General features: G+C 42.2%; 1 protein-coding gene across 1 annotated transcript in view; it reads right to left on the reverse strand.

Annotated features, from left to right (window-relative positions):
- Window positions 1-23520, reverse strand: part of CUNH10orf67 (chromosome unknown C10orf67 homolog) — a 166184-nt gene that overhangs the window by 3875 nt on the left and 138789 nt on the right. Inside the window, exons 15-16 of the mRNA XM_029562936.1 lie at window positions 19731-19799; window positions 19586-19646 (exon numbers count right to left, since the gene is read on the reverse strand). Of these exons, the coding sequence (XP_029418796.1) occupies window positions 19586-19646; window positions 19731-19799 (130 nt within the window). The remainder of the gene's footprint in view (window positions 1-19585; window positions 19647-19730; window positions 19800-23520) is intronic.

A 23520-nucleotide genomic window follows, 5' to 3' on the forward strand; every position in this document is an offset into this window, starting at 1 on the left:
TGCAGTGTTCACAGATGCGCCTCACATTGTGCCTTTTGTGAGAAAATGAAGCCCAACTCTGTTCCCCACCCCCCTCTTTATGAGAGGCTAGGCTCCCAATGCAATCTGTCCTAGTCCTAGAGAAAAAGAAGTATTCTTAATATGGAAAGTCGACATAGTCATTTTGAAAAAGCTTTTCATTTGAACTTTTGGTCTATATATGACTTCTACAAGTATGAATTTGAGGTTACAAGCAAACAATTCTATAAACAAGTAAATGGCTTGGGGTCTCAGGCAAGAGTAGAATGGTAACCTTCCCACCTGCAGCTCACCTTTGACTTAGATAGTTAGTAGAAGTGCTGTTATTACACAACTACATGTTTGAACTATATACTAGCAAAGAGATATGATCATTTCTTTTCAATTACAATACCCGCCAAAAATCTTCACATTTTGTTTCTGTTTTTCAGAATTAATAATTCAGAATTAATAATTCCTGATTATTCTTATGGGAACTAGGATGCTGATACATAGTCTGGAGTACCCAGGGAGCAACTTCTGCAGAAACGATGCCGAATGTGGCGAAGACCACCCTACCTCCTGAGACCTTTGTATATCCTGGCCAGGCTTTCTAGGGTTAAGTGCGTTGGTCTCAGTGACTGTCTCAGAATATGAATTCCTAGCATTGGAATCCTTGCATCCTCAGGGCCTAGCCTTGGTCTTTGATTAGAGTAGGTATTCCTAAGGTCCAAGGGATGAATGAATAAATGGAGAAGGAGAAGGTGGGACCTAGAAGGTAAAGAAATGTGGCTCCCAGAATCCACAGCATTTGTGGTTCCCTCCGAAGTGACCCTGGTCTTGGCATGTGACCTATTTGACTGATGATTCAAGAGTAAAGGGTGAAGCCAACAGAAACTTGAACAAATCTGGCACACAGAGGCTCTCTCCTGCTCTTGACAACCCCATGTTCTGAGCAAGCCTGGATTAGCCTAGTTGATGAGAGACAAGAGTTGAATTGCCCTGTTAGTTCTGTAGACCACCACCATGAAGTTGCTGATGGCCACCTTACTACTGAATTTGAGTGAGCCCAGCAGCCATGCTGAAGACCAGCCACCTAACTGACAGCGTCTGTAGAAGGCCAGAAGCACAGTGTTGCTTGAAAGAGCAGTGAACCACAAGTCATTTGCTAGGACCAGCTGGGGAGCTCGTACAGAAGAGAGAGGAGAGTTTAGAGTAATCCTTCCTGCTCAACTGGAACGTGATTTTTAGCCTGGAAGCCATAGGGATCTATGGAAAAACTAAACAAGAAACAACACAGTATGAATGGAGGGAGCCAAGAATGAACTCCTTGGTGACCCTAGCATCAGATGGGTCCAAACAACTGAGCAGTGGAAGGATGCCTGAGTGGGTGTAGGAACAGCAGAACCTGCTGATCAAGCCATCCCGTGAAAATAGGAGCACTTTGTGAATGAAAGCTTAAGGCATCAAGTTTCAGTGACACAGTGAACATGCAACCTGGAGTCCTAATGCACAGCAGGTGCTGTGGTAACAGCACAGTGCCAACATGAAATTTACTAAGAAGTAAGCAGGTAATGTTCCCATGACTAAAGAGAAGAGGAGGAAGGGGAGGAGAAGAGAAATTAGCATATCATCTCAGCTCCTCCCCCTTCACCTCTTTTCCCTCAGTACTAAGGAGATGTCCTAATGAGACCTAGGAGCTGTGGCCTTGAAGTGGTAGTGAGAAGAGAGAAGCAGGCAGCAGAGCCAGGAGGCAAGTCAGAGGACGGGAGCAGCAGGTCCTGACTTCCACCTGGTGGGTTTCCATTCAAAGGGAAGAAGAACAGGCGACCTGGTTTGAGAAGGAGGAAAGGAGAGTCAAAAAGACGGCCTGAGCCTGTTTTCAGGAAGAGTCCACTGTGATGAGAAAGTTCTCTTTAGTAGGGGAGGACAGTTAAGGATACTGAGAGATATCAACCTAAGTACACAAAACCCTGAGTCTCAAGGGAATGAACTTGAGGTTGCTTTCAAGTACTCGCATGTGCGTGCCTGGGTGCGTGTGTGTTGCAAGTGCATCCTTTAAGACCAGGGAGCCCTTTAAAACAAGGTCTCTTTTTGGCCTGGTGTGCACTAATTAGGCTAGGCTGATTGGCCAGTGAACCCCAGGGTTCCTCTCATGTTCACGCCCCAAACTCTAGGATTACAAGTGCCGGCCACCATGCCTGACACATTCACATGGGCTCTGGGGGTCACACTCGGCTCCTCATGCTTGCCAGGCAAGCCCTTTACTCACTGAGTTGCCTCCCCAGTCACTGAAGTTCAGTTTTGTCCAACATTTATTGGTTTACTAACTACCAGGGAAGAGGCAAGCACATTCACATAGGAGCCAAGCCCACTTCATTTATGTTTCTTTTATTATTATTATTTTTATTTTATGTGTATGCATATATTGCCTATATGTAGATAAGTGCACCAGTGTTGTGCAATGCCAGCGGAGGTCAGAAGAGGCTGTTGGATCCCCTGGGACTGGAGTTACAGACAGTTATTAACTGCCACGTGGGTGCTGGGATTCGAACCTGGGTCTTCTGCAAGAACGACCAGTGTCCTTAACTGCTGAGCCATCTCTCCAGTCCATCCATTTCATTTCTTTAAAAACATATACTTTATTATTTTTACGTATGTGAGTGTATTGCCTGCATGTATGTAAGTGCACCCATGTCATACAGTGCCCACAGAGGTCAGAAGAGGACATCAGATTCCCTGGAACTCAAGTTACCAACAGTTGTCAGCTGCCATGTGGTTGCTGGGAATCGAACCAGGGTCCTCTGCAAGAGCAGCTAGTGCTCTTAACCACTGAGCTGTCTCTCCAGCCCCCCATTTCAACTCTTAATGCCAGGGAAGGTCTTGAAGCTGGGAAGCAGTAGCTTTCAAACAAACCAAGGGGAAATGCCTTCTTCATGGGTGACAGTAAATGGTGGAACTCCTTACCCTCACTTGTAAGACGAAATGGAAATATTTGATTCCTCCACTCAGTTGGGATGGAGCTGTCTAAGTCTCTAACGCATTACAGACATTGCTATATTGTCATCCTGAGTTTCCTTAATGCATCACCTTTCCTGTTGCTGGTGATAAAACATTCTGATAAAAGCAATTTAAGAGTTTGTTTTGGCTTATGTTTCCAGAGGGCTAGAGTTCATCAAAGTGGGCATGGCATGGCATAGTAGCAGGATCAGGAAGCTGATTGGTCATATTTTCTTCCATACACAGTGTGCTGATTGGTTTTTGTCCACTTGACCAAACTAGAGTCACCTGGGAAGAGGGAACCACAATTAAAGTTTCCTCATTCAGACTGGCCTACGGACATGTCTTTGGGAATTTTCTTGTTGGCTAACTGATGTAAGCGGGTCCAGCCCATTGAGGGCCACCACCGTTGGGCAGTGCCATTCCTGGGAAGGTAGACCTGGGCTATATAATAAAAGTAGCCAAGCAAGCCAGGGAAAGCAAGTCGCTAAGTGGCATTTTTGCATGGTCTCTGTTTCGGTCCCTGCTATCAGGTTTCTGTCCTTCTTGAGTTCCTCCCTTGGCTTTCCTCAGAGATGGATTGTGATCAAGAGTAAGCCAAAAAACATTTTTTTTAAATAAACCCAAGTTGTTTTTGATCAGTGTTTATCACAGCATGAGAAACCAAACTAGAACAAACAGGAAGTAGAGAGAGCAGGAAGTGGGGTGAGGTTATAAACCCTCAAAACTCTCCCCAATGCAGTACTTCCTCCAATGAGGCTCCACGTCCTAAAGGTTCAACAATTTCCTCAAACGACACCATCAATGGGGGACCAAATGTTCAAATGTATGAGTCTATGGGGGAATAGTTCTCATTCAAACCACCACATTTTGTCCTCTGGCCCCCACTGACTCATGGCTATCTTATAATGAAAACTGTGACCACAATTAAATCAAGAAGAAATTACATATTTCCAACATTCAGTGGCACGGAACGTACCCAAAAAGAAGGAATGTGGGTATAGTGTGGGAAGACCAAACCCAGAAGGGCAAACACCAAATTTATAGCTCCACATTTGCTATCTGGGGCTTCAGTTTCAGAGAGCTTAGATGGCTCAGCCCCTCCAGCTTTGCTGCCCACAGCACACATCTCTCTCTCGGGCTGATTCCACTGACTGTATGCAGCTCTCCTTGGCAGATGTCTCAGGGCTCTGGCATCTCCAACATTATGGGGTTCCTGTTGTCACCCAGGCTTCACTTTTACAGCCTCATGCAGTGGCTTCTCAGGATCTCCTCTCAGGGACTCTGATCCTGTCAACTGTTGCTGGCCTCAGTGGCTCTCTGAAACCATAGAGGAAGAATCCATGCCCCCCCCCAGCACCAACCTTGCACCTTTCTTGTCTCCAAAACTGGTACCATGTTGATGACACTGCTGAGTTTGGCTATCAGCTTGGTATAGACGCTGGCCCCTTGGACCACACTCGCACCAGTTTCTGTAAGCTGAAGCAATTGCTTTCTAGGCACCATCAACCCCTGAGGCTCTCTTTGGCAAGTGGGAGTCTTAGCTAGATGGGGGTCTTGCCTTCAGGAATCTTTCCTATCTTGCAAATGCAGAGCAGGAGGCTTCTCTATAATGGCGCTAATATCCTTAACAAACCTCTATATTTTGGTATTTTATGTGTATGAGTCTTTGGCCTGCATGTATTAAGTGCATTATGTGCATACAGTGCCCATGGAGGCCAGAAGAGGGCATTGGATCCCCTGGAACTGGAGTTACAGGATGATTGTTAGCCACCATGTGGGCACTGAGAACAGCCAGTGCTCTTAACCCCTGAGCCATTTCTCTGGCCCCTACAAGCTTCTTTTTTCAGCACATGACTTGGCTACATCAAGATTCCTAGTGCTCTTCTCCTCTCCAAATGACACAGTTTTCATCTCTTCCTGTCCCACTTGGTGCTCATTTTCACCATAGACCTGAATAAGAGTCATCAGTAATGGCCATACTACACACTCAATGCTATGCTATATTGAAATTTCCTCTACCAAAGAAATTAGTCTATTACTTTTCAGTTTAACCTCATGAAAATTCTCAAGACATGGGCAGAATACAGCCAGAATGTTTGCCAAAATATCACATGAATGGCCTCTAGTCCAGTTGCTATGAGAGTACTTGTTCCGCTACCCCCATGAGCTAGGCCTCCACTTTCCACATTAGTCTCACACTGTGGACTTGTAGGCTCTAACCAGCACAGCTCATTAAGCTCTGCTTACAGCATTTAATGGGTTTCCGAGTCCAAAGTTCCAAAGTCTTCCACATTCCTCCAAAAAACAGCACGGACAGGTTTTCCACAAGCAACCCAACTTTCCTGGTACCAATTTCTGTATTAGTTACTTTTCTGTTGTGATAATTCTGACAAAGGCAATTAAAGGAAGAAAGAGTTCATTATAGCTTATGGTTCCAGAGGGATGAAGTCCATCATGGTGGGGAAGGCAGCAGGAGCAGGAAGCTGGATAATCGCATTTTCATCCACACAGGAAGCAGAGAGAGAGAGAAAGCAGGAAGTGGGGAGGAGCTGTAAACCCCCAAAGCCTGTCCTTAGTGACATATTTCCTCCAGCAAGGCTTCACATCCTAAAGATTCCATGACTTCACCCATTCACCACCAACAGGGGACCAAGTGTTCAAAAACATGAGACCTATGGGGGACATTTACCATCCAACTCTCTGCACTTCATAGGCTGGGTGCTGAAATCAACAGAAATGTACTCGTTCATAGTTCTGTAAGCTGTAAGTCTGAAACTCAGGCATCAGAAATGGAGAAGCCATGTTCCTCTGAGGGTCTGGGTGCGTGCCTTCTTTGCTTCTTCTTGACTTCTGGTGGTAGCTGTCCATCTTTGGCACTCACTGGCTTCCTGTTATATCTTGTCATTTTCCCCTTCCTTCTCTTCTCCCATCTTTCTCCCTTTCTCTCCTCTCTCTCCGATTTCCCCCTCTCTTTTCTCTCCTCCCATCTCTCTTGGTGTGCTTTCCTTCTATAATGACACCAGATGCATTGATTTAGTATAACCAGAGTTTTTAGGGCAAAAGCCTGGGCTCTGGAAGACACAACAAGGTAGATCCCACCACCTGTGTCCAACACACAGATTAAAGAGACAAGTAATCAATTGCGGGAAGCAGAGGAAGGAGATGTATAATTGAGGCTACACTGGAAAGAACAGATAAAGGGGCCCAGTGATTCCCAAGTTCATTTCAGGGCGCTCATGTGAGCTTTAGGTTTAAATAGAGGAAGAATTGTGCCGAGGAACAAGAAGAGTGGTAATTAAGTAGTCTTGGTTAAGGTGTGATCACCTTGAACACGGTCTCAGTTTTGGTGCCTCAAGGTGGTCAAAGTAGTCTTGATTGCTTGGGAAGACAAGGTGGCTCTCAGATGATTACTTCTGCTCCAACATTCAGCCTCGCCCTCATGAATAACTGCCCTCATTAGAGCTGGGGGATATTCTGTCCTGTGAAGTGTTGCTGTTCCTGGAATCCAAGGCTACTCAAGAGGAAAAGTTAAGGACAGTCATTTAACTCTGTGCCTTCAGCCAAAGTAAAGGACAGACACAAAACAGGCAGATACAGCAGGCATTCATCTTGCTTTTAGTTACCTGTGGGATCATATAAGGAATCAATGGCTTTCAGAAAAGCAGAAAACTGGCTGGAGAGATGGCTCAGCAGTTAAGAGCACTGGCTGCTCTTGCAGAGCACCTGGGTTTGAATCCCAGCACCCACACGGCAGCTAACAATCATCCATAACTCCAGTTCAAGGGGATCTAACACCACCCTCTGGCCTCCGAGGGCACTGCATGACACGGGTGTACCTACTGACATGCAGGCAATACACTCATACACATAAAATAAAAATAATAAAGAAAATATTTTTTTAAAAAGAGAAGCAGAAAATTTCCTGTTTCATTGCTGCCCCCTAATAGTGTCATCTTAATTTGATTATACCTGCAAAGATCCTAATACACCTAAGGAGATAAAATTCATAAGAAATGAGGTTTAGGATTTCCAATGGTTTATTGTTGTTATTGTTTGCTGGAGGGGCAGGACTGGGTATACGTCAACCCATAACATATGCTTTTCCTAAAAGGGGACTATGTCACAAGCAGAGTAGGCACAGGGTTAAGATGCAACAGATTTAAAGTGTGTGTGTGTGTGTGTGTGTGTGTGTGTGTGTGTGTGGTGCTGGGGAATGAACCCAAGACCTTACACATACAAGGCAAGAGATCTTCTTCTGAGCTATACCCCCAAATTTAAAGTGTTCTTCTTACAAGAAGTATGACAGACACTTACGGCATAATTTTGATGTAGAATACAATAATGCCTGTGACTGCTGATTTTAAAATAGACTGTATGCGTAAAGTTATATCAAATGAAGTTTCTTTGGTCTAGAATATGAAGAAAACTGGTTTAAAAATACAGAAGTTTTTGAGGAGGAGCACATTGCTGTAGTGAATTCATGACATGATAGTAAAATTTAAAAAGGAAACCAAAAAGACATACGGCATAAAATAAGGTGAACACATTTTGGTAGTAAAGAAATGTAAAATCATAAAGCAATCTGCTATGGACAGAATCTTGTCTCCTCAAGAGGTGCTGAAGTCCTAACCCCTGGTGTTACCTTTCTCTTCCTATAACAAAACACCAGAGAAAGTCAATGTTTAAGGCTGATTTTGGTACGTGGTTTCGGGAGTTTCCCTGCATGATCCCTTGGCCCCACTGCTTTGTTGCTAAAGGCAACATGGTATCATAACAGGGAGCATGAGGAGCAAAGATGATCATATTCTGGCCAGAAGTCAGTACAAAAATGCAGGAGGCCAAGGTCCCGCCCACCATGCCTTCTAAGGGCATGTCTCCAACGGCCTAAAACCTCCCACTATGTCCAGCCCCACAGCTTAAGGCTTAATCATTTCTAAAAGCACAATAGGCTGAAGGACAAACCTTTTCATATAGTCCTTGGAGGACTTTCTGGACCTAAACTATGTTACTTCAGTGGCTGTATATGGCTTTATTTGGAAATAGGATCACTAAAGATAATCAAGTTGAGTTTATTACAGAGAGAGAAGGGAAGAGATACAAAGAATCAAAGGGAAGAAAAGAGGGAGAGGGAAAGATGTGTATACCTACACACCAAATTTCCAAAATATACAGGATTAGAATGCTAAAAATACAGCAGTAAGTTAGAACATAAATCCACTCCAGATAAATTTAAGGTAATGAAATAGTCTTGATGACTTTGAAATTTGAATTTAGTATGCTCAGTGAGATAATTGATAATGCCCATTAAAAAAAGAAAAATAAAACTTATGTTCCCAAATATGTCAAAACAAAAATAGGAACAAACAGGTTTTTAAAATAAAAGAATCAATTAAGTCGGCTGGAGAAATGGCTCAGCAGTCAAGAGCACTGGTTGCTCTTGGTTCTCAGCACCCACATGGCAGCTAACAGCCCTTTGGGGATCTGACACTCCTTTCTGACCTCTTTGGGCATTGCACTACATGGGTGTACTTTCATGCATGCAGGCAATACACTCATATACATAAAATAATAAAAATTGGTTAAAAAGGATCAATACAAATAAAAACCTTGAAAATAAAGTTAGTAAAATGAAGCACTGAAGAAAGAACTAGAAAACTGGGAGGCAAGGCTGAGGGGAAGGCTCAGGGTTAGGGTTCTTGTTGCTCTTCTAGAGGACCTGAGTTTGGTTCCCAGCACCCACACCAGGGCAGCTAACAACCACCCATAACTTTGGTTCCAGGGATTCAGTGCCCTCTTCTGGCTGCCTCAGAAACACACACATGGCACACATACACAGATATGTACAATACATACAAAAAGTAATTAAAAATAAAAAAGAAACTGGAAGGTAATATTGAAGTTCACCCGTATCCATAATAGAAAATCATAAAAATTCAGAAATGTAGACTAAGGCATGCTATATAAGCAATATTTGAAAAGCTAACAGCTGAGAAATTTCTAGAAGTAAACAAATATACAAACCTGCTCATCCAACTGTGTTCTCCATATTGACAGCAATAGATTTGTTATTGAACATACTGTAGTGGTACTAAACATGATCAAAAATAAAGAGCAAAACTTAAATGCCACTATAAAGAAAACATACAAACTATTGACAAATTGTCACCAAGCTTCTTATAACCCAACACAGTGGCTCCAAGGTAATGATACAATGAAAAGGTGTGGAGGAAAAAAAACAAGTAAGACGGTTAACAATGACCACCAACTGGACAGGATCTGGAGTCAGCTAGGAGATAGGCCTCTGAGCACATTTATGAGGGATTATTGAGATTAAGTTAGCCTCAGGGCATGCCTGTGAAGGCTTATCTAGAGTGGATTGAGATGGGAAAACCCACCTTAACTGTGGTGGTACGACAACACAGGCTGGGGTCCAAGTCAACTGGGGCTACAGTGAGATCTTGTCTCAAAAAAAAAGAAAACCCACCAGGAAACCCATACATATACTAAAATATATACACACACACACGCACATACACACTGAAAGAAATTAATTTGTAGCTTTCAAATCAGCAGAATGAGAAAAGGAATACAGAAAATGTTATCAATCTAAAGGAAATCATGAAAAACACACTCACACTAGGAAGTAGCACAAAATATCAGAAAATTTAAAGATGTGTAAGAAATAAGTACATGTATATAAAAATCACAATTATAAGCAGAATATTCACTTATTAAAAAGTAGTTATGGGGCCTGGGGAGCTATCTCAGCCAGTAAAGTCTTGCCTTCTAAGCAGAAGGACCTGAGTCTGAGTCCCACGATCCATGTACAAAGGTGGGTGTGACTTACACTCTTGTAATCCCAGTACTGGGGAGGTGGAATGAAATGAATCCCAGGGGTTCCTTGGTCAACCAGCCCGGCTTACTTGGTGAGCTCCAAGCTAGTTAGAGATCCTGTCTCAAAATAAGGTGGATAGTGCCCAAAGAGCAACCCCTAAGGCCCTCTACATGCATGTGCACATGCACACACAGGAACACATGTATGCATGCACCTGCACATGAACATGCATACAATCACATGCCAAAAGTAGTTATTATTAGAAATAATGAAAGATCAAAATTTAAGTGGTTTAAAATAGTAAATATACTCCACAGTAAGTTCTCGGTCAGCCCCTGGGGTTACAGGGAGACCCTGTCTCAAAAAGACAAAGAAAAAGAAATTAAAATAGAAAATGTAATACAAAGAATCAAAAAAAAATGGAAAAAATCACAATTCAAATATCTTTTTTGTATGTGTGTATGGTGTACGCACACGGTGCATGTGTGTGGTGCATGTACACATGGATGTGGGTGCAGGCGGAGACAAGAGGAGGATGGCTGATGCTGTTATTTATTCTCGCCACCTTATTCCCCTGAAACCGGGTCTCACTGAACCTGGATCTAGGCCAGTGGATAGCAAGCCCCAGCAGTCCTCCTGTCTGGTCGTGTCCCCCCCCCCCGCCCCCAGCACTGCAGTTTCAGGGGCATGTGACCATGCTGGCTTTCTTCATGAGTTCTGGGGATGCAAACTCAGACCCTCACGCTTGTGTGGCAAGCATTCTTACCCTCTGAACCATCGCCTAGCTCTTGCAATACCAATATTAATAATAAGAACACTATTATAATGCTATTTACACAAGGCAGTAGATTTTAAGACATCCAAGAATTATAAGGGTTAGGGAGAGATACAGCTCCTGCTGTGGCTGTCTTGACAGCAATGTGCAAGCACACCATGCTGAAGGAGGCCGAGTCTGAGCTGCATGCCTTAAACAAGGTCAAGAAGTGCTGCAACCTCTTTGAGGGGGATGAACAGAAAAAGAACAACCCTGCCTCCAGGAAGTGGGGCCCTGTGTGAGGGGAAGCTGGAGCTGAGGGAATGCCTCTGGGGTCAGGCTGTGAGGAATCTTGGCACTGCCACTGCAGCCAAACAGTGGATTCCTCAGGAGAAACCCACAGAGCAACAGCTGCCACCTTTGCTGCCTCTCATGAATGTCCTGGGGTCTAAAAACACGAAGGACATGTCACAGAGCAGACTGACTTCGCAGCTGCTTGTAAGCAGTTCTGGCTGATGGAGAATTCTAGACAAGTAGTGACCATCATTAAACAGCTACCAGCATTTGTCAGGAACCTCCAGAAGCCAGCAGCACACTGGTTTAAGGCCAAGGAGCAGAAGGCACCCTGTGTGCTGGAGAACCAGTGAACAGGAAGTCAAGGCCGCACAGCCTCTCAGGAAATGGAAAGGCCCATAGCTCCCCTACCAAGTGCCAGCCCTTAGCTAACCTGTAAACAGAGGACAGAGAGTTCACAAGCACCTGGACCATCATCGTGGTCAAAGAAGGTGACCACGGGACTTGGGGTCAGTTTTTGAGATAGATCAGTATCTCTTGACCGCAAAGGAGCTTGACTCCAGTTTGGATGAGCTGCTGGGGAGAGCCCAGGATATGCCCATCCTGGAGATGCTGCGAATTGACACTGGTGGTAGATATCAGCAACAGTGGGGCCTGGGGTCCTCCAGAAAAACTCTAGTTGATTTCTCTCCGCTTTGATGTGCACAAATGGAACAACCCCTCCAAGATCCAAGAAGGGTCTTCAAGTCATTCAACTACCACAGTTCCTAGTCCTCCTCCTCCACACTGGGAGACACTGCCCGTTGACAACCAGTCTCTGCTCCTGGTGCAGAATTCCATTTAACCAGTGACAGCTGAGCAAGTGGTACAGGCCATGCCCCAAACCAGCAAGGAAGAGGCAGGTGAGCAGAGATGGAAGCAGGGCCCCAGCTTGGAGAAGAATATGTTTGTGCTGCCTCAGGGTGTCCTTTCCCATTCAAAAGAAATGGTATGTACTATCTAGATTCTGCCCACAGAGGACAGTGCACCCACACAAAGGGGTCTTCCCAGCCACTGCTAGCTTTGTAGCTCAGTGGCTGACCAACAGGGAGACCAGACCCGAGGCGGCTATTTCAGCAAGAGGTGAAAGGAATGAGCTGAGAAGTGTGGTCTGGCCACTCAAGAATCCAACATGACTGTCAGACTGGCCAGGCAGTGTTCAAGAAAGCACTGGACTTTTTCCAAAGCGGAAGCAGAGACCCTAGTAGGTCAGAATCGGAGGGGAAGCTAAGGCCTGCAGAGCACACAGAACCCAGGGCAGGGGGTCTCACCTCAACTCTGAGAAGTTCTTGTTGCAAAACCACTCCAGGACCTCCAGGGCACATGGATTAATGAGGAAAGAGCACTTGGGCCTTGCACTATGCCAGGTAGGAAGAAGATGATGCAGAAACTTCCTGAAACTCAGGGAATTTCTTTGGCACTTGGGATTCTAGGAAACTATTAAATTATTAAATCAAAGTATTTAAAAAACTTTTTTAGTACTAAGGTTTGAAGCTAGGTGTCAGCTCATGTTAGGAAGGGAGTCTACCACTGAGCTGCATTCCCAGCCCACTATTTACTCCTATTTGTTTGTTTGTTTGTTTGTTTATTTATTTATTTTGCAATGTTGGGAATTGAACCTAAGGCCTCACACATGCTAGACAAGTGCTCTATCACTGAGCTATTTCTTGGTCCTTACTTTTTATTTTGATACAGAGTCTCACTAAGGCTCTGTCTATAGCCCAGGAAGACCTTGAACTTGCATTTCTCCTGCCCCAGGGTCCAGAATAGCTGGATTACAGGTCTAAGCCACCAGGCCTGGCTTAAGTCAAAACACTTTTGTGGACTATTTATTAAAGGACATACAAACTCAGCAATCCTTATGTAGACCAGAAACAGTAATAAGCAATGATGTAAACTAAAACAAAAAGGAAGTACAACCATCAAACTCTGAGAGCCAGGGAAGGAAAAAGGCCAAAGACATTACAAGCAATTCAACACGGTTGCTGCAGGTATACCCAAGACCAGCCTTGCTCAGTGCTGATGGGAGCAATGGTTTGGAGGCCATTTGGAGCCGTCAGGCCAGGCTGGCGCAGTCTGCATGGCCTTGGGGATTTCTCCACTTTGCATCCCTTGGTTGCAACATCAGAAGCATGGAGTGGACTCCATGCTAGTATTTCTCTTCACAGATGCCCCACACAGCAGGTATGATTACATTTTTCACAAGTAGTTATTTTTAATTGGGAACAATTAATGATTGCAATAAATAAAACCCATGTTTTTGTAAAGGTAAACAAACAAAAAATTCAACTAATGCACTCAGGAAGGGAGTTCTCTAAGCACCAGGCTAGACTTGGTAAGAGCTGAGTTTAGTGGCATTCATTCATTCAAATGAAACACATAGTCCTACAAATACCATTAGACTGAATTAATGAAAGGCAGTCCATCAAATTAATAAAGTACATTTTTAATATGTACTTGTGTTGACGTTTTTCTACTAAAGTTTTAAAGATTTACATTATGTTTTCAAAGCATGGCTACATTTCCTTTTCATTTGTCTTGGGGAGAAGTGCTGAGACTTTAACTGAGGACCTAGGCCATGCTAGGCAAGCCCTCCACCACTGAGCTGCAGGCCCATCCCCGTTTGTCAGATTTTTCAATCCCTTCTCTGACCTGTGGTAAAAGCTTCAGAGAAGCTCTTAATTTTATCATAGCTTCTTTAGTACGATTGGTTCCCCGGGCGCTTTTCTATTCAAGAATTCACAGCATTTGCAAGTCTGAACTAAGAGACAGACCATGGATCTTCCAAGCTTCTGAGCATCATCTAATCTTCCACAGTCTATGACTCAAACAGAAAGATCTCTCAGAGTCAGTGTCTAAAACACAAGGATAGGGGCTGGAGAGATGGCTCAGTGGTTAAGAACACTCACTGTTCTTGCAGAGGACCTAGGTTCAATTCCCAGCACCCACATGGCAGCTACGAACCATCCTTAACTCCAGTTCCAGGGGAATCTGAAGTCCTCTTCTGACCTCCGCGGCATTGCATGACACGGGTGCACTCACATACACGCAGGCAATACACTCATACACATAAAATAAAAATGATAAATTTTTTTAAGTGAATAAAAAAAAAAACCCACAAGGACAATCCCCGAGGAAAGAAAATCAGCTCAAATCTCCACGACAAAAAGGACGTATGTGCCTTAGTAATGGGGGTATTCTGATGACAGATAACAAGAAGGCAGGAAATAGTACAGAGAGTGGGCAATGTCACCTTCGACATCTAGAGCCTTGGTACATTAGATTTAGAAAATCAGGTTAGCCCTGGAGCTTAACCATAATTCACTAGGTAATTTCGTCAAGATAACATATGTTGTTTGAGACATGGTCTTGCTATGTAGCCTTGCCTGTCTTGGAACTCACTGTGGGGTGACCTCAAACTCATGGTGATTCTCCTGCCTCTGCTTCCCAAGAGCTGAGATTATAGGATTATACACCAATAATCATCTCAAGTGTGAATTTAAATATCTTTGAAAGAACAATAAATATAATTGTCTAGAAACAATACATAAATGAACACTAATCTGTTGAATTTTCATTTTACTTAGACCTAAAATTGTTTTAACTTCTATATAAAATCCCAATTTCTTGTGTGATTTTTTTATTTCTTTGAGACAGGATTTTACTATGCAGCCCTGGCTGTCCTGGAACTTGCTATATAGATCAGGCAGGCCTAGGACTCAGGAGATCTACCTGCCTCTGCCTCTCTCTCCCTCCTGAGTGCTGGGATTAAAGGTGTGTGCCATCACACCCAGCTCTTGTATGACTTTTAAAAATTGTTTCTGTATTTAAAAAAGCATATAGGCAACTAAACTACATGTTTAATTAACATTTAGTTTCATAAAGTCATGGAAAACACACTTTGTGAAGAAAATGCTTTTTATGCCCAAAGTTTCAAAGGGTGAAAGAAAGATTCCTAAATTTATCAAATATATTGCTAGAATTCTACTATTCTTAAGAGCCTTTCAAATTACCTATTGTGTGTGTCTTCCCTAGAAATCCCAGAAAATCAGCCATACAATGCAGTCTAGGCTTCAGTCTGGGTTTCTCCTGCAGATACTGATGTTTGAACCTTCGCTTCCTGACAAGGTGCTTAAACACCCACTGTTACTTTGAGGTTTTATCTATGGGATTCGTGTCTTTTGGGCTCATTAAGAACATTTCCAAAGATTACAATGTCAATAATACGTAATTACTGGACTGTGAGAAAGGTCTTCTTGAGTACATAAGATCTGAGGCACACAATGGGCGGCTCACATCCCCAATTTTATCACAGGTAAGTAGCAAACAAATTAATAATCTTACTTGTGTTCAGTTGGGATAATTACTACCATGTAAAAAACTGCTTTGAAATTTTGTAGATAGTATTGTGCCTCATTTTTTTATTCCCTCCTAGTAGCCAGAATTTATCTCCTAAAACTGCTATTGCATCAATGAATCTGTGGCTCTCTTTAGAACTTTCAGGACGTCATAACAGAAAACCATTTGCAGACTGTTAAGGCAGGATGTCCCTGGAAAAACACTGTTTTGATTATATTTTATTACTTTAATTTACTTTTCCAAAATATTGGATGTTTTGATACTAATTCTGGGTTTCAGTTTTACCCAGGCCTGGTAGAAAAACTAGTTGTTAAAGAAACAGAGGTTCAAGGTTCTACTGCTTGGAGCCTTGTTGATTTCATGTGCAGGATAAAATATAGGGAGCTGGTGAAATGGCTCAGCTGTTAAAAGTCCTGGCTGCACTTATAGAGGACCAGGGTTCGGTTCCTAGGACCCACATGGTGGCTAACAACCATCCTTAGCTCTAGTGCAAGGAAATCTGACATCTTCTTCTGGCACACATGGGTATTGAATTACATGGGTGCCCTTATACACATGCAGGCAAAACACTCATACATATAAAATAAATTAATTAATTAAAATTTAAAATATAGATCTACCAGATTTTAGTTTGGAGTTATATTAGAAACAGCTCAGGAGGAAATGTAGACAGAGGGATTAGCTATGTATGGCTTCATATATTATCTTATTTAATCCTCTTAACAAGTGTACCAGGTGGAGTTGCCATCTTTACCTTACACAGCAGAGGAAAGTGAGATAAAGTCACCCAGTGAGTCAGGAGTGAACTGAGATGAGAGCTGTCAGCTCCAAAGCCTTCGCTCTTTCTGATGCACCACAAAATTTCCCATGTGTTATTGAAACAAGATCACACCTGGTTCTGTCTGAATCTTGGGGTCAGCCAACACAGTCCAGGGTGCTGGCATGGACTCTCAGGTCACTCAACTGAGTCTCCCAGCTCCACTGTTGGTCTCATGGAAGCAGTTTACTAACCCTTGATGTAATTATGTGTGCCATCTGTTAAGGGGGAGAAATTGATGGTGTCATTTGTAAACTGGGAGAATCCTACCTCATAGGGTTTTAGAATTAGAGTTAAAACTTGAAAGGCACATAGAATATTGCCTCTATGCACTGCATATTAGTTCTATATACTTTAAAAATATTTTATTATTTTTATTTTATTTTATGTATATGAGTATTTTACCTGCATGTATGTAAGTGCACCCATGTTGTGCAATGCCCACATACGCCAGAAGAGGGTATCAGATCCCCTAGAACTGAAGTTACAGATGGTTGTTAGCCACCATTTGGGTGCTGGGATCTGAATGGGGATCCTCTGCAAGAGCAGCCAGTGCTCTTAACCACTAAGTCATTCTTCAGCCCCTAGTTATACATACTTTCAAAAAGTATTCTGTGGTATGAAAGTACAGCCTAAGAACTTAAATCTTTGACATAGCATATAACCCTGTAACAGGAAAATGTTCAGTTGGGGTATTTTAAATATTAACATTTATTTGAATATTTTAAACAACAAAACAAAACAGTGACTTTAAAGAGTTCAATTTAGGGGACTGGGACTTGACTCCATGTGTAAGAGTTCTTGTTCTGAAAACATAAAGATATGAGTTTGAATCACAAGCACCACATAATAAACTGGACATGGCTGCATGTGCCTGTAACCCCAGCACTGGGATGGGAGCAGGTGAATCCCTAGAGCTTTCTGGTCAGCCAGCTGAGCTGAAAAGACAGGCTACCAGTTCAGTGAGAGATCCTGGGTAATCAGCCAGCAAATGGTAGTGGAAGTCACCTGATGTCCTGCTCTAGCCTCTGCATGAACATACATGGGCAAACATATCCACACTCATATACATGCGACTCATACACACACACACACACACACACACACACACACACACACACAGAGTTCAATTTACTGTCCATTACCAGATACATTACAGTGAATACCTCTCCTCATGTTATAGAAGTAATGAATGGTTTGTTCGTAGCTCAGACACATATTACCGGCATAGTTAACACCTCATTAGTATTTATTTGTGAATTAATGCTTGAAAATACTAATATTAAATTATTTCCTAGGAGCTGTATCAGTTATTTCCTTCACCTTCCTTGGGAGTTCAGAATGACCTGTTCAGTGATGACAGTGTGGTCCACTGACCGTGTATCATGACTATTAGAGATTGCTTTCACATGGGAAGATTCATTTGCTCTCCAAACTGGTAGGTTAGTTATCCAACTTTCTTCCTTGCATTCATTTATTTGCTTTTGTGAAATGAAAGATTTTTAACTGGCAGTTCAGTTAACAGGGTTATCTTCCAACACTGTCTTTCAAGGGAGAAAGAATGTGCTACGTGAAGGTTTCATCAGATATTTCTTTTTTTACTGCTTTTTTTTCTTTTTGTCCAGAGGCATTTGGGTGTGAACATTTTTCACACATCTCTTCTACAATGCAGATGAACGTCCACGATAATGAGCTTTGTGGTACTCGAAAAACCACAGTCATATAAAGCATTCATAATCTTATTTGTAAAGGAAAAAAGCAAAATTATGAATCTTTGGAGAATTTTCTGTAAACTGAGTACAGGTAATTCTATATTTTGCAGTTTTAAGGATGAGAAAATGGGTATTGTTTGTTTAATTCAGGGCTGCTTTACCACATATACACATGCATACCTATCAAAGTCATCTGTGCTGTTAATACTTAAAATGGACCTTTGAAAAATAATTTTCTTTCCTGCAGAAAGTCAATTAAAAGTGTTTATTATTGTTATTATTATTATTAGTAGTAGTAGTAGCAGTCGTCTCCGTGTGCTATTGTGGCTAAAACCTAGCACTATGTGAATGCAAGGCAAGGGGTCTACTATGGAGCAAAGTCCTCAACTGAGTTGGTATGGGGATGTAATGCTGTGGTTATCGATCAAAATTCAAATTTCAGGTCAACAACAGATTAAGTTACAAGAGCATTGAGATATTTTGGAAAAAACTTACCGTATGTGTGGGGACTTCCAATTCAACAGATCTAATTCATTATTTCCAATGCTGATATCTTTGAAAGCTGCTGTTGCTAAGCCAGTAGGTGTATACTATGGAGTCCAATCTCAGCATGGCTATAATCTGTTATCAGTCCAAGGAGGCACTCAGCACTGTGATTGCTGAATGATTCCTTTGTCCCTAGGAAGACATTGACTGACCCCTCATCAGTGCATATAAACACAAGAAAAGCTTCCTCATTGCACAGGGGTCCAGGAGAAGAGAGACTCCTCAGACCTCTGCTGTGGTTTTCAAAACGTAGAGGATTTTATAAGTAGGGGTCCAGGATCTAAATTCTTATCATACACTTCTCCTTTGCATAAAGTCTCATTTACCAGTCTACTTTTAAGCATTTCCAGACATGAAAACCAAAATCACTCACTCTTAGTCATGATCAGTAATTATAATTCAAAGTAACAGTGCTATATTTTGTTAATTCAATTTGTTTACTACATTTAAATAAGCTTTAAATAATGAATTTCTTTCTTTTTCTCCTGCCCCCAGTCCTGGGGGTTGGAGCCCAGATCTCAAACACAGTAAGTAAGCATTCTTCCCTGAAGTCCATCCCCAGCCCATGGATCTCATATCTCTTCCCTTCCCCTGATCACTCTCAGTAGGTTTCTCTTATTTTGGTTTCCAAATTTAGAGATACGACCTATAGATACTTGTAAACAAAATAACTCACAGTGTAAAACAATCCAATCTGAAGCCCTTCAAGGATCAATTCAAGAGAAATTTGTGACTGACAGTTTTCTTTTTCTAGTAATTATTGAATTGGAAAAACAGAAATTTAATAAGAACCTCAGGGTATTTTTTGGCAATTTAGCAAAAAGAAACAAAATTTTAACTGAGATAATTTCTGAATTTGAAGTATGACTAAATTCATCTGCAATTAGCAGCAGTCAGTATACAGAAATGCATGAATGTTATACCTGGCATTCAAGTCTTGAATTCACCCACAATACCAAATACCTTAAGGAAAACAAGAAAAGCAAGGTGGAAACAGGATTTCTGTGAGGACTGAGGCCAGCCTGGACTACAAATTGAGGATGTTAAAAAGAAAGAATGGAAGAAAGGAAAGAGAGAGCGAGAGTTAATACATCTACATACTCCTCTGTGTGAACCTTCTTCTTCAATAATCGAGTCTTACCTTTCTTCCCTATTTTTTCTTTGGTGCTGGGCATGGATCCCAAGCTAGTGCTATGGCAAGACCCCATGCCCATCTCCTAGATTCTTACCTTTTGAGGGAGATGCAAAGGGTGACTGATCACTGGCAATTTCCACAAACTTGTGCTCCACCTGCATGATAAGCACAACGCTTTGTTATGAGTTCCACTAACATTAACTGATCAAATATTTGATGGGGAAAAACAATTGACCTACCAAAGGTGAGTGGAAAACACTTGTAGAAGAGGAGGTCTCCGTAGCATGCACATACAAGGGCTTTACTTTCTGAAAGACAAAAAGGGTTGGTATTTGTGGTCAAGGGGAAATCATAGTCAAAACAAATGGATATTACTGCTCTTCAATTCATCAGCTGTGATGTGAGAGTTGATGCTTCTAACTTATTTGCTCAAATATAGGTATGGAAATCCCCTTTTTCAAACCAGTAGTGAAAAGCTTGGCACAGAGGTGCACACCTATAGTCACAGCTAGTCAGGAAGCTAAGGCAGGAGGACTGGTTAGGCCCAGGTGTTTGAGACCAACCCGAGTAACACAGCAATGCTCCAACTCAAATCAACAACATTAGCACCACCACCACCAATAAACAGTAGCAAAGGCCCACTGCTGTCCTGGAGCTATTTTGAGAGAAAATCAAAGAAACAGTTTCCTCAGTGTCTCTTCTGTCTCAACTTTCTTTTGGTTTTCCCTTCCTTCAATTTGGTATTTTCTAGAAGTTGGCTCTCCACATATACAGGCTCTGCCTTGGCAGATGCAAGCAACAGTAGACAAAAAATACTAAAAATCTCGAAATTGTTTTTGGAATGAACATGTATGAACATTTTCTCCTTATCATTGTTCCCTAAACAATACAAGACAGCAACCATTTACAACACTAATTATGTAAATCATATAATATGTAACACATTGTATTTGATGTCATAAGCAATCTAAAGATGACTTAAATTCTACTGAGGATTGTAAAAACTAACACGCAAGTACTATGCCACTATATACAGCGTGAGCATCAAGGATTCTGGTGTGTGTGTGGTTCATTCCCTTCAGATATGAGATGGAACTATGCTGCCCCGGGTCAGGAACTACAAGGTCACTCCCAGTCCCAAATAGCTGCTGGAAGCTGCAGCAACGGGATCTCGATTTCTAAAAGCAGAGGAAACAGAAGCAAGAGTTCCTAGGAGTTCTGAAGGAACAGCATGCTGGGAGCCTGCTACCGTGCAAGGAAGTTACAAGAACCAGGGGCAGGTCAAACAGTCCAAGACGCACTATGCGTGCTCGTCAGAAATGATCTGGGGTCTGTGTGTGCTGCCTGAAATGGATGTGGGTTTTTCCTTATTTATTTCCTATTCCTCTCATGTTAGGTTGGACATACATGCACATATATGTATTTTCATGCATTTTTTCTATCCACACAGCCTCCTAATCTCACTCCCCTTCCCAAAGAAACTTTAAATTTTTGACACGTATATTTTATATGAATCTGACCTTACAAAATGTGAAATTTTATGCCCGTATTTTAACTAATATTTTGTACTATGTTGGCATTTTGCAGATTCTAATTCCTTGCCTTCTGATTTTAATATCCTTAAAACCGGGAAGCATCTCGGGGCTGGAGAGATGGCTCAGAGGTTAGGAACAATGGCTGCTCTTGTAGAGAGCCTAGGTTTGGTTCCCAGCACCTACATGGCAGCTAACAATCATCAGGAACTCCAGTTCCAGGCGATCCAATGCCCTTTTCTGACCTCTGCAGGCACTACACGACACGGGTGCATTTATACATACATGCAGGCAATACACTCATACACATAAAATAATAATTTTTTAAAATTGAGAAGCATCATCTGGTAGTTCGCTGGTCACAATGTAATTAGCAGTGTCTTTTCTCTCTTGGTAGCTTACGAAATAGTAAGCTAGTGATGAGCACTAAGTACAATGCACACTAAGTACAATGTTTTTAAAGGTTTGTCAGTCTTACTGCTTCGGACTGTTGCTTAGTATCTCTCTTAGTTACTTTTCTGCAGCTGTGATAAAATACCGTGACAAAAGCAACTTAAGGAAGAAAGGGTTTATTTTGGCTCTAGTTCAAGGAGCAGTCCTTTATGGCAGGAAGTCAAGGCAGGAGCTCCAAGCAGCTGGTCACATTACCTCCTCAGTCAGAAGAAAACACTGAATCTTGTACTCTGCTAACTCACTCCATTGCTTCAAGTTTCCCACTCTGTTTTCCCCACTTGCATCCCATGGTTCCCAAGGTTGTCCCTTTAGAGTGGGATTATCTTTCTTCTCTTCCTAGAAGGGTCCTAACTCTGTAAAAACAATATGCAAATCCTATTACCCAACTGATCATATTTATTCTTTTTCTCTCTTCACTCCTCTCCAGCACACTGGAAGCCTTGCCTGCCTCCATTTAAAAGCCTTTCAGAGCTCCTTTCCTGGCTAGAAAACTGTTCACACATCCTGTTCTCATTGTTCCACCCCTCACTTGGTTCCTGTCTTACAAGAAAAAGTTAAAGGAAGCTGATGCTTCTTGAAATGTAAGTTCTGAATTTCATTGTTCCAGGAGGTGAGTGTTGAAGTAACCTCTTCCAACGGGGCGCAAAGATGGTAAGCACCAGGGGTGGTGGATGTCTACAAAGAAAGAGAGTCTCCCTGGCTTCTGGACACTTGCTCTTACATATGTACAGCATGGGTGACCACATACACAAGATCCATGCAGACTCAAATCAGACAAAAACCCAGCATAGAACCGGAGAAATGGGCAAGAACTCTCGACCTTAGCTGAGGAACTATTGGCAGCTCATTGCTTCTAGGTGAGAGTGATGCCAGATAGGCTGACCAGGCTCCAGTGGATGAACTCGCACTCACTGAGGGACATTTGGGGACACAAACTTGACTCAATAGACCTTATTTCAGACCTATATGATAGAATGTATGAAATCTGGCTGGGGTAAATATGGAGGGTATAGATAATGGAGGGGGCTTAAATATGATTAAGCGTATTATATGAAATGCATAAAAATTCTACAAATATATGTATTGAAAAAAGATAACCTCTTGTGACAGGTCTGAAAAAAGGTGTCAGAGTAGATGTAGTGACATGGTGAGCAGTACAGAGATATGTTGTACAGCAACTTCTTCCAAGATAAAACCTTACATCTTAGAAGGAAGTTGGGTAAACAACAGGATGTTTTGAGAGGAGGAGAAACACTCCATCCTTCCACGAAGCTCTGTAAGTTCAGGAAGTAAACAAGTCATGAGCTTCAGGAAGTCCCTAAAATTGACTAGGGTCACTAGGCCTCTCCTTCCTCAAGACTCCTGAGAGATTCTAGAACAAACCAGCTGCCTGGAAGAGCTATATGGAAAGGACACTCGCCAACCTGCTGAGCTGCCTGCAGGTTGTGTAGTGCTCTCCAGGTTTCCTGCTTATGTGAGTTGTCTCCCAGGTTAGGTGGGCTTTGCTGATGCAGATGTCTTTGAGTCATTTCTGTTCCTGGAATTAACCTATCACCAATATTCTTGTGGGCGATCCAAATAAAACTATTGGTTCACCAAGTTTGATGGTGGTGGTAGCCTCACTTTGGTCAGTCTTTGGTTCCCTATCTGGGGTGAGTGTCTCCCCAGGAATAATGTCACACAACAGGATACCAGGACAGCCCTGGATTCCCACAGATCTTATTCTAGAAAGGTTTAGAAAAAGAGTAAACAAAATGGAAAATATGTGTTAAAAAAAAAACCTTTATAAATCAGATAAAGTAATGTTAGAGTAGCAAGAAATTCCTAAAATTAACTGGTCAAAAAATAAAATCTCTAGTCTAGACGATACAAGAGAGAAACAATGCCTAGCTAGTCACGAAAACCAGAGGGAACCATATCATTCCTACAATCTACTGACAAATTATACATAAAAGATCAAGAAAAATATCTCTAGATAAGGTTTATTTGAGACCAACTGGTCATTACCCAAGATTTATCTGCAAGACACACAGTAATTAAAAAT

The sequence above is a fragment of the Nannospalax galili genome, unplaced genomic scaffold (genome assembly GCF_000622305.1).
Source record: "Nannospalax galili isolate Female #2095 unplaced genomic scaffold, S.galili_v1.0 scaffold14, whole genome shotgun sequence".
In the NCBI taxonomy this organism is placed as follows: Eukaryota; Metazoa; Chordata; class Mammalia; order Rodentia; family Spalacidae; genus Nannospalax; species Nannospalax galili.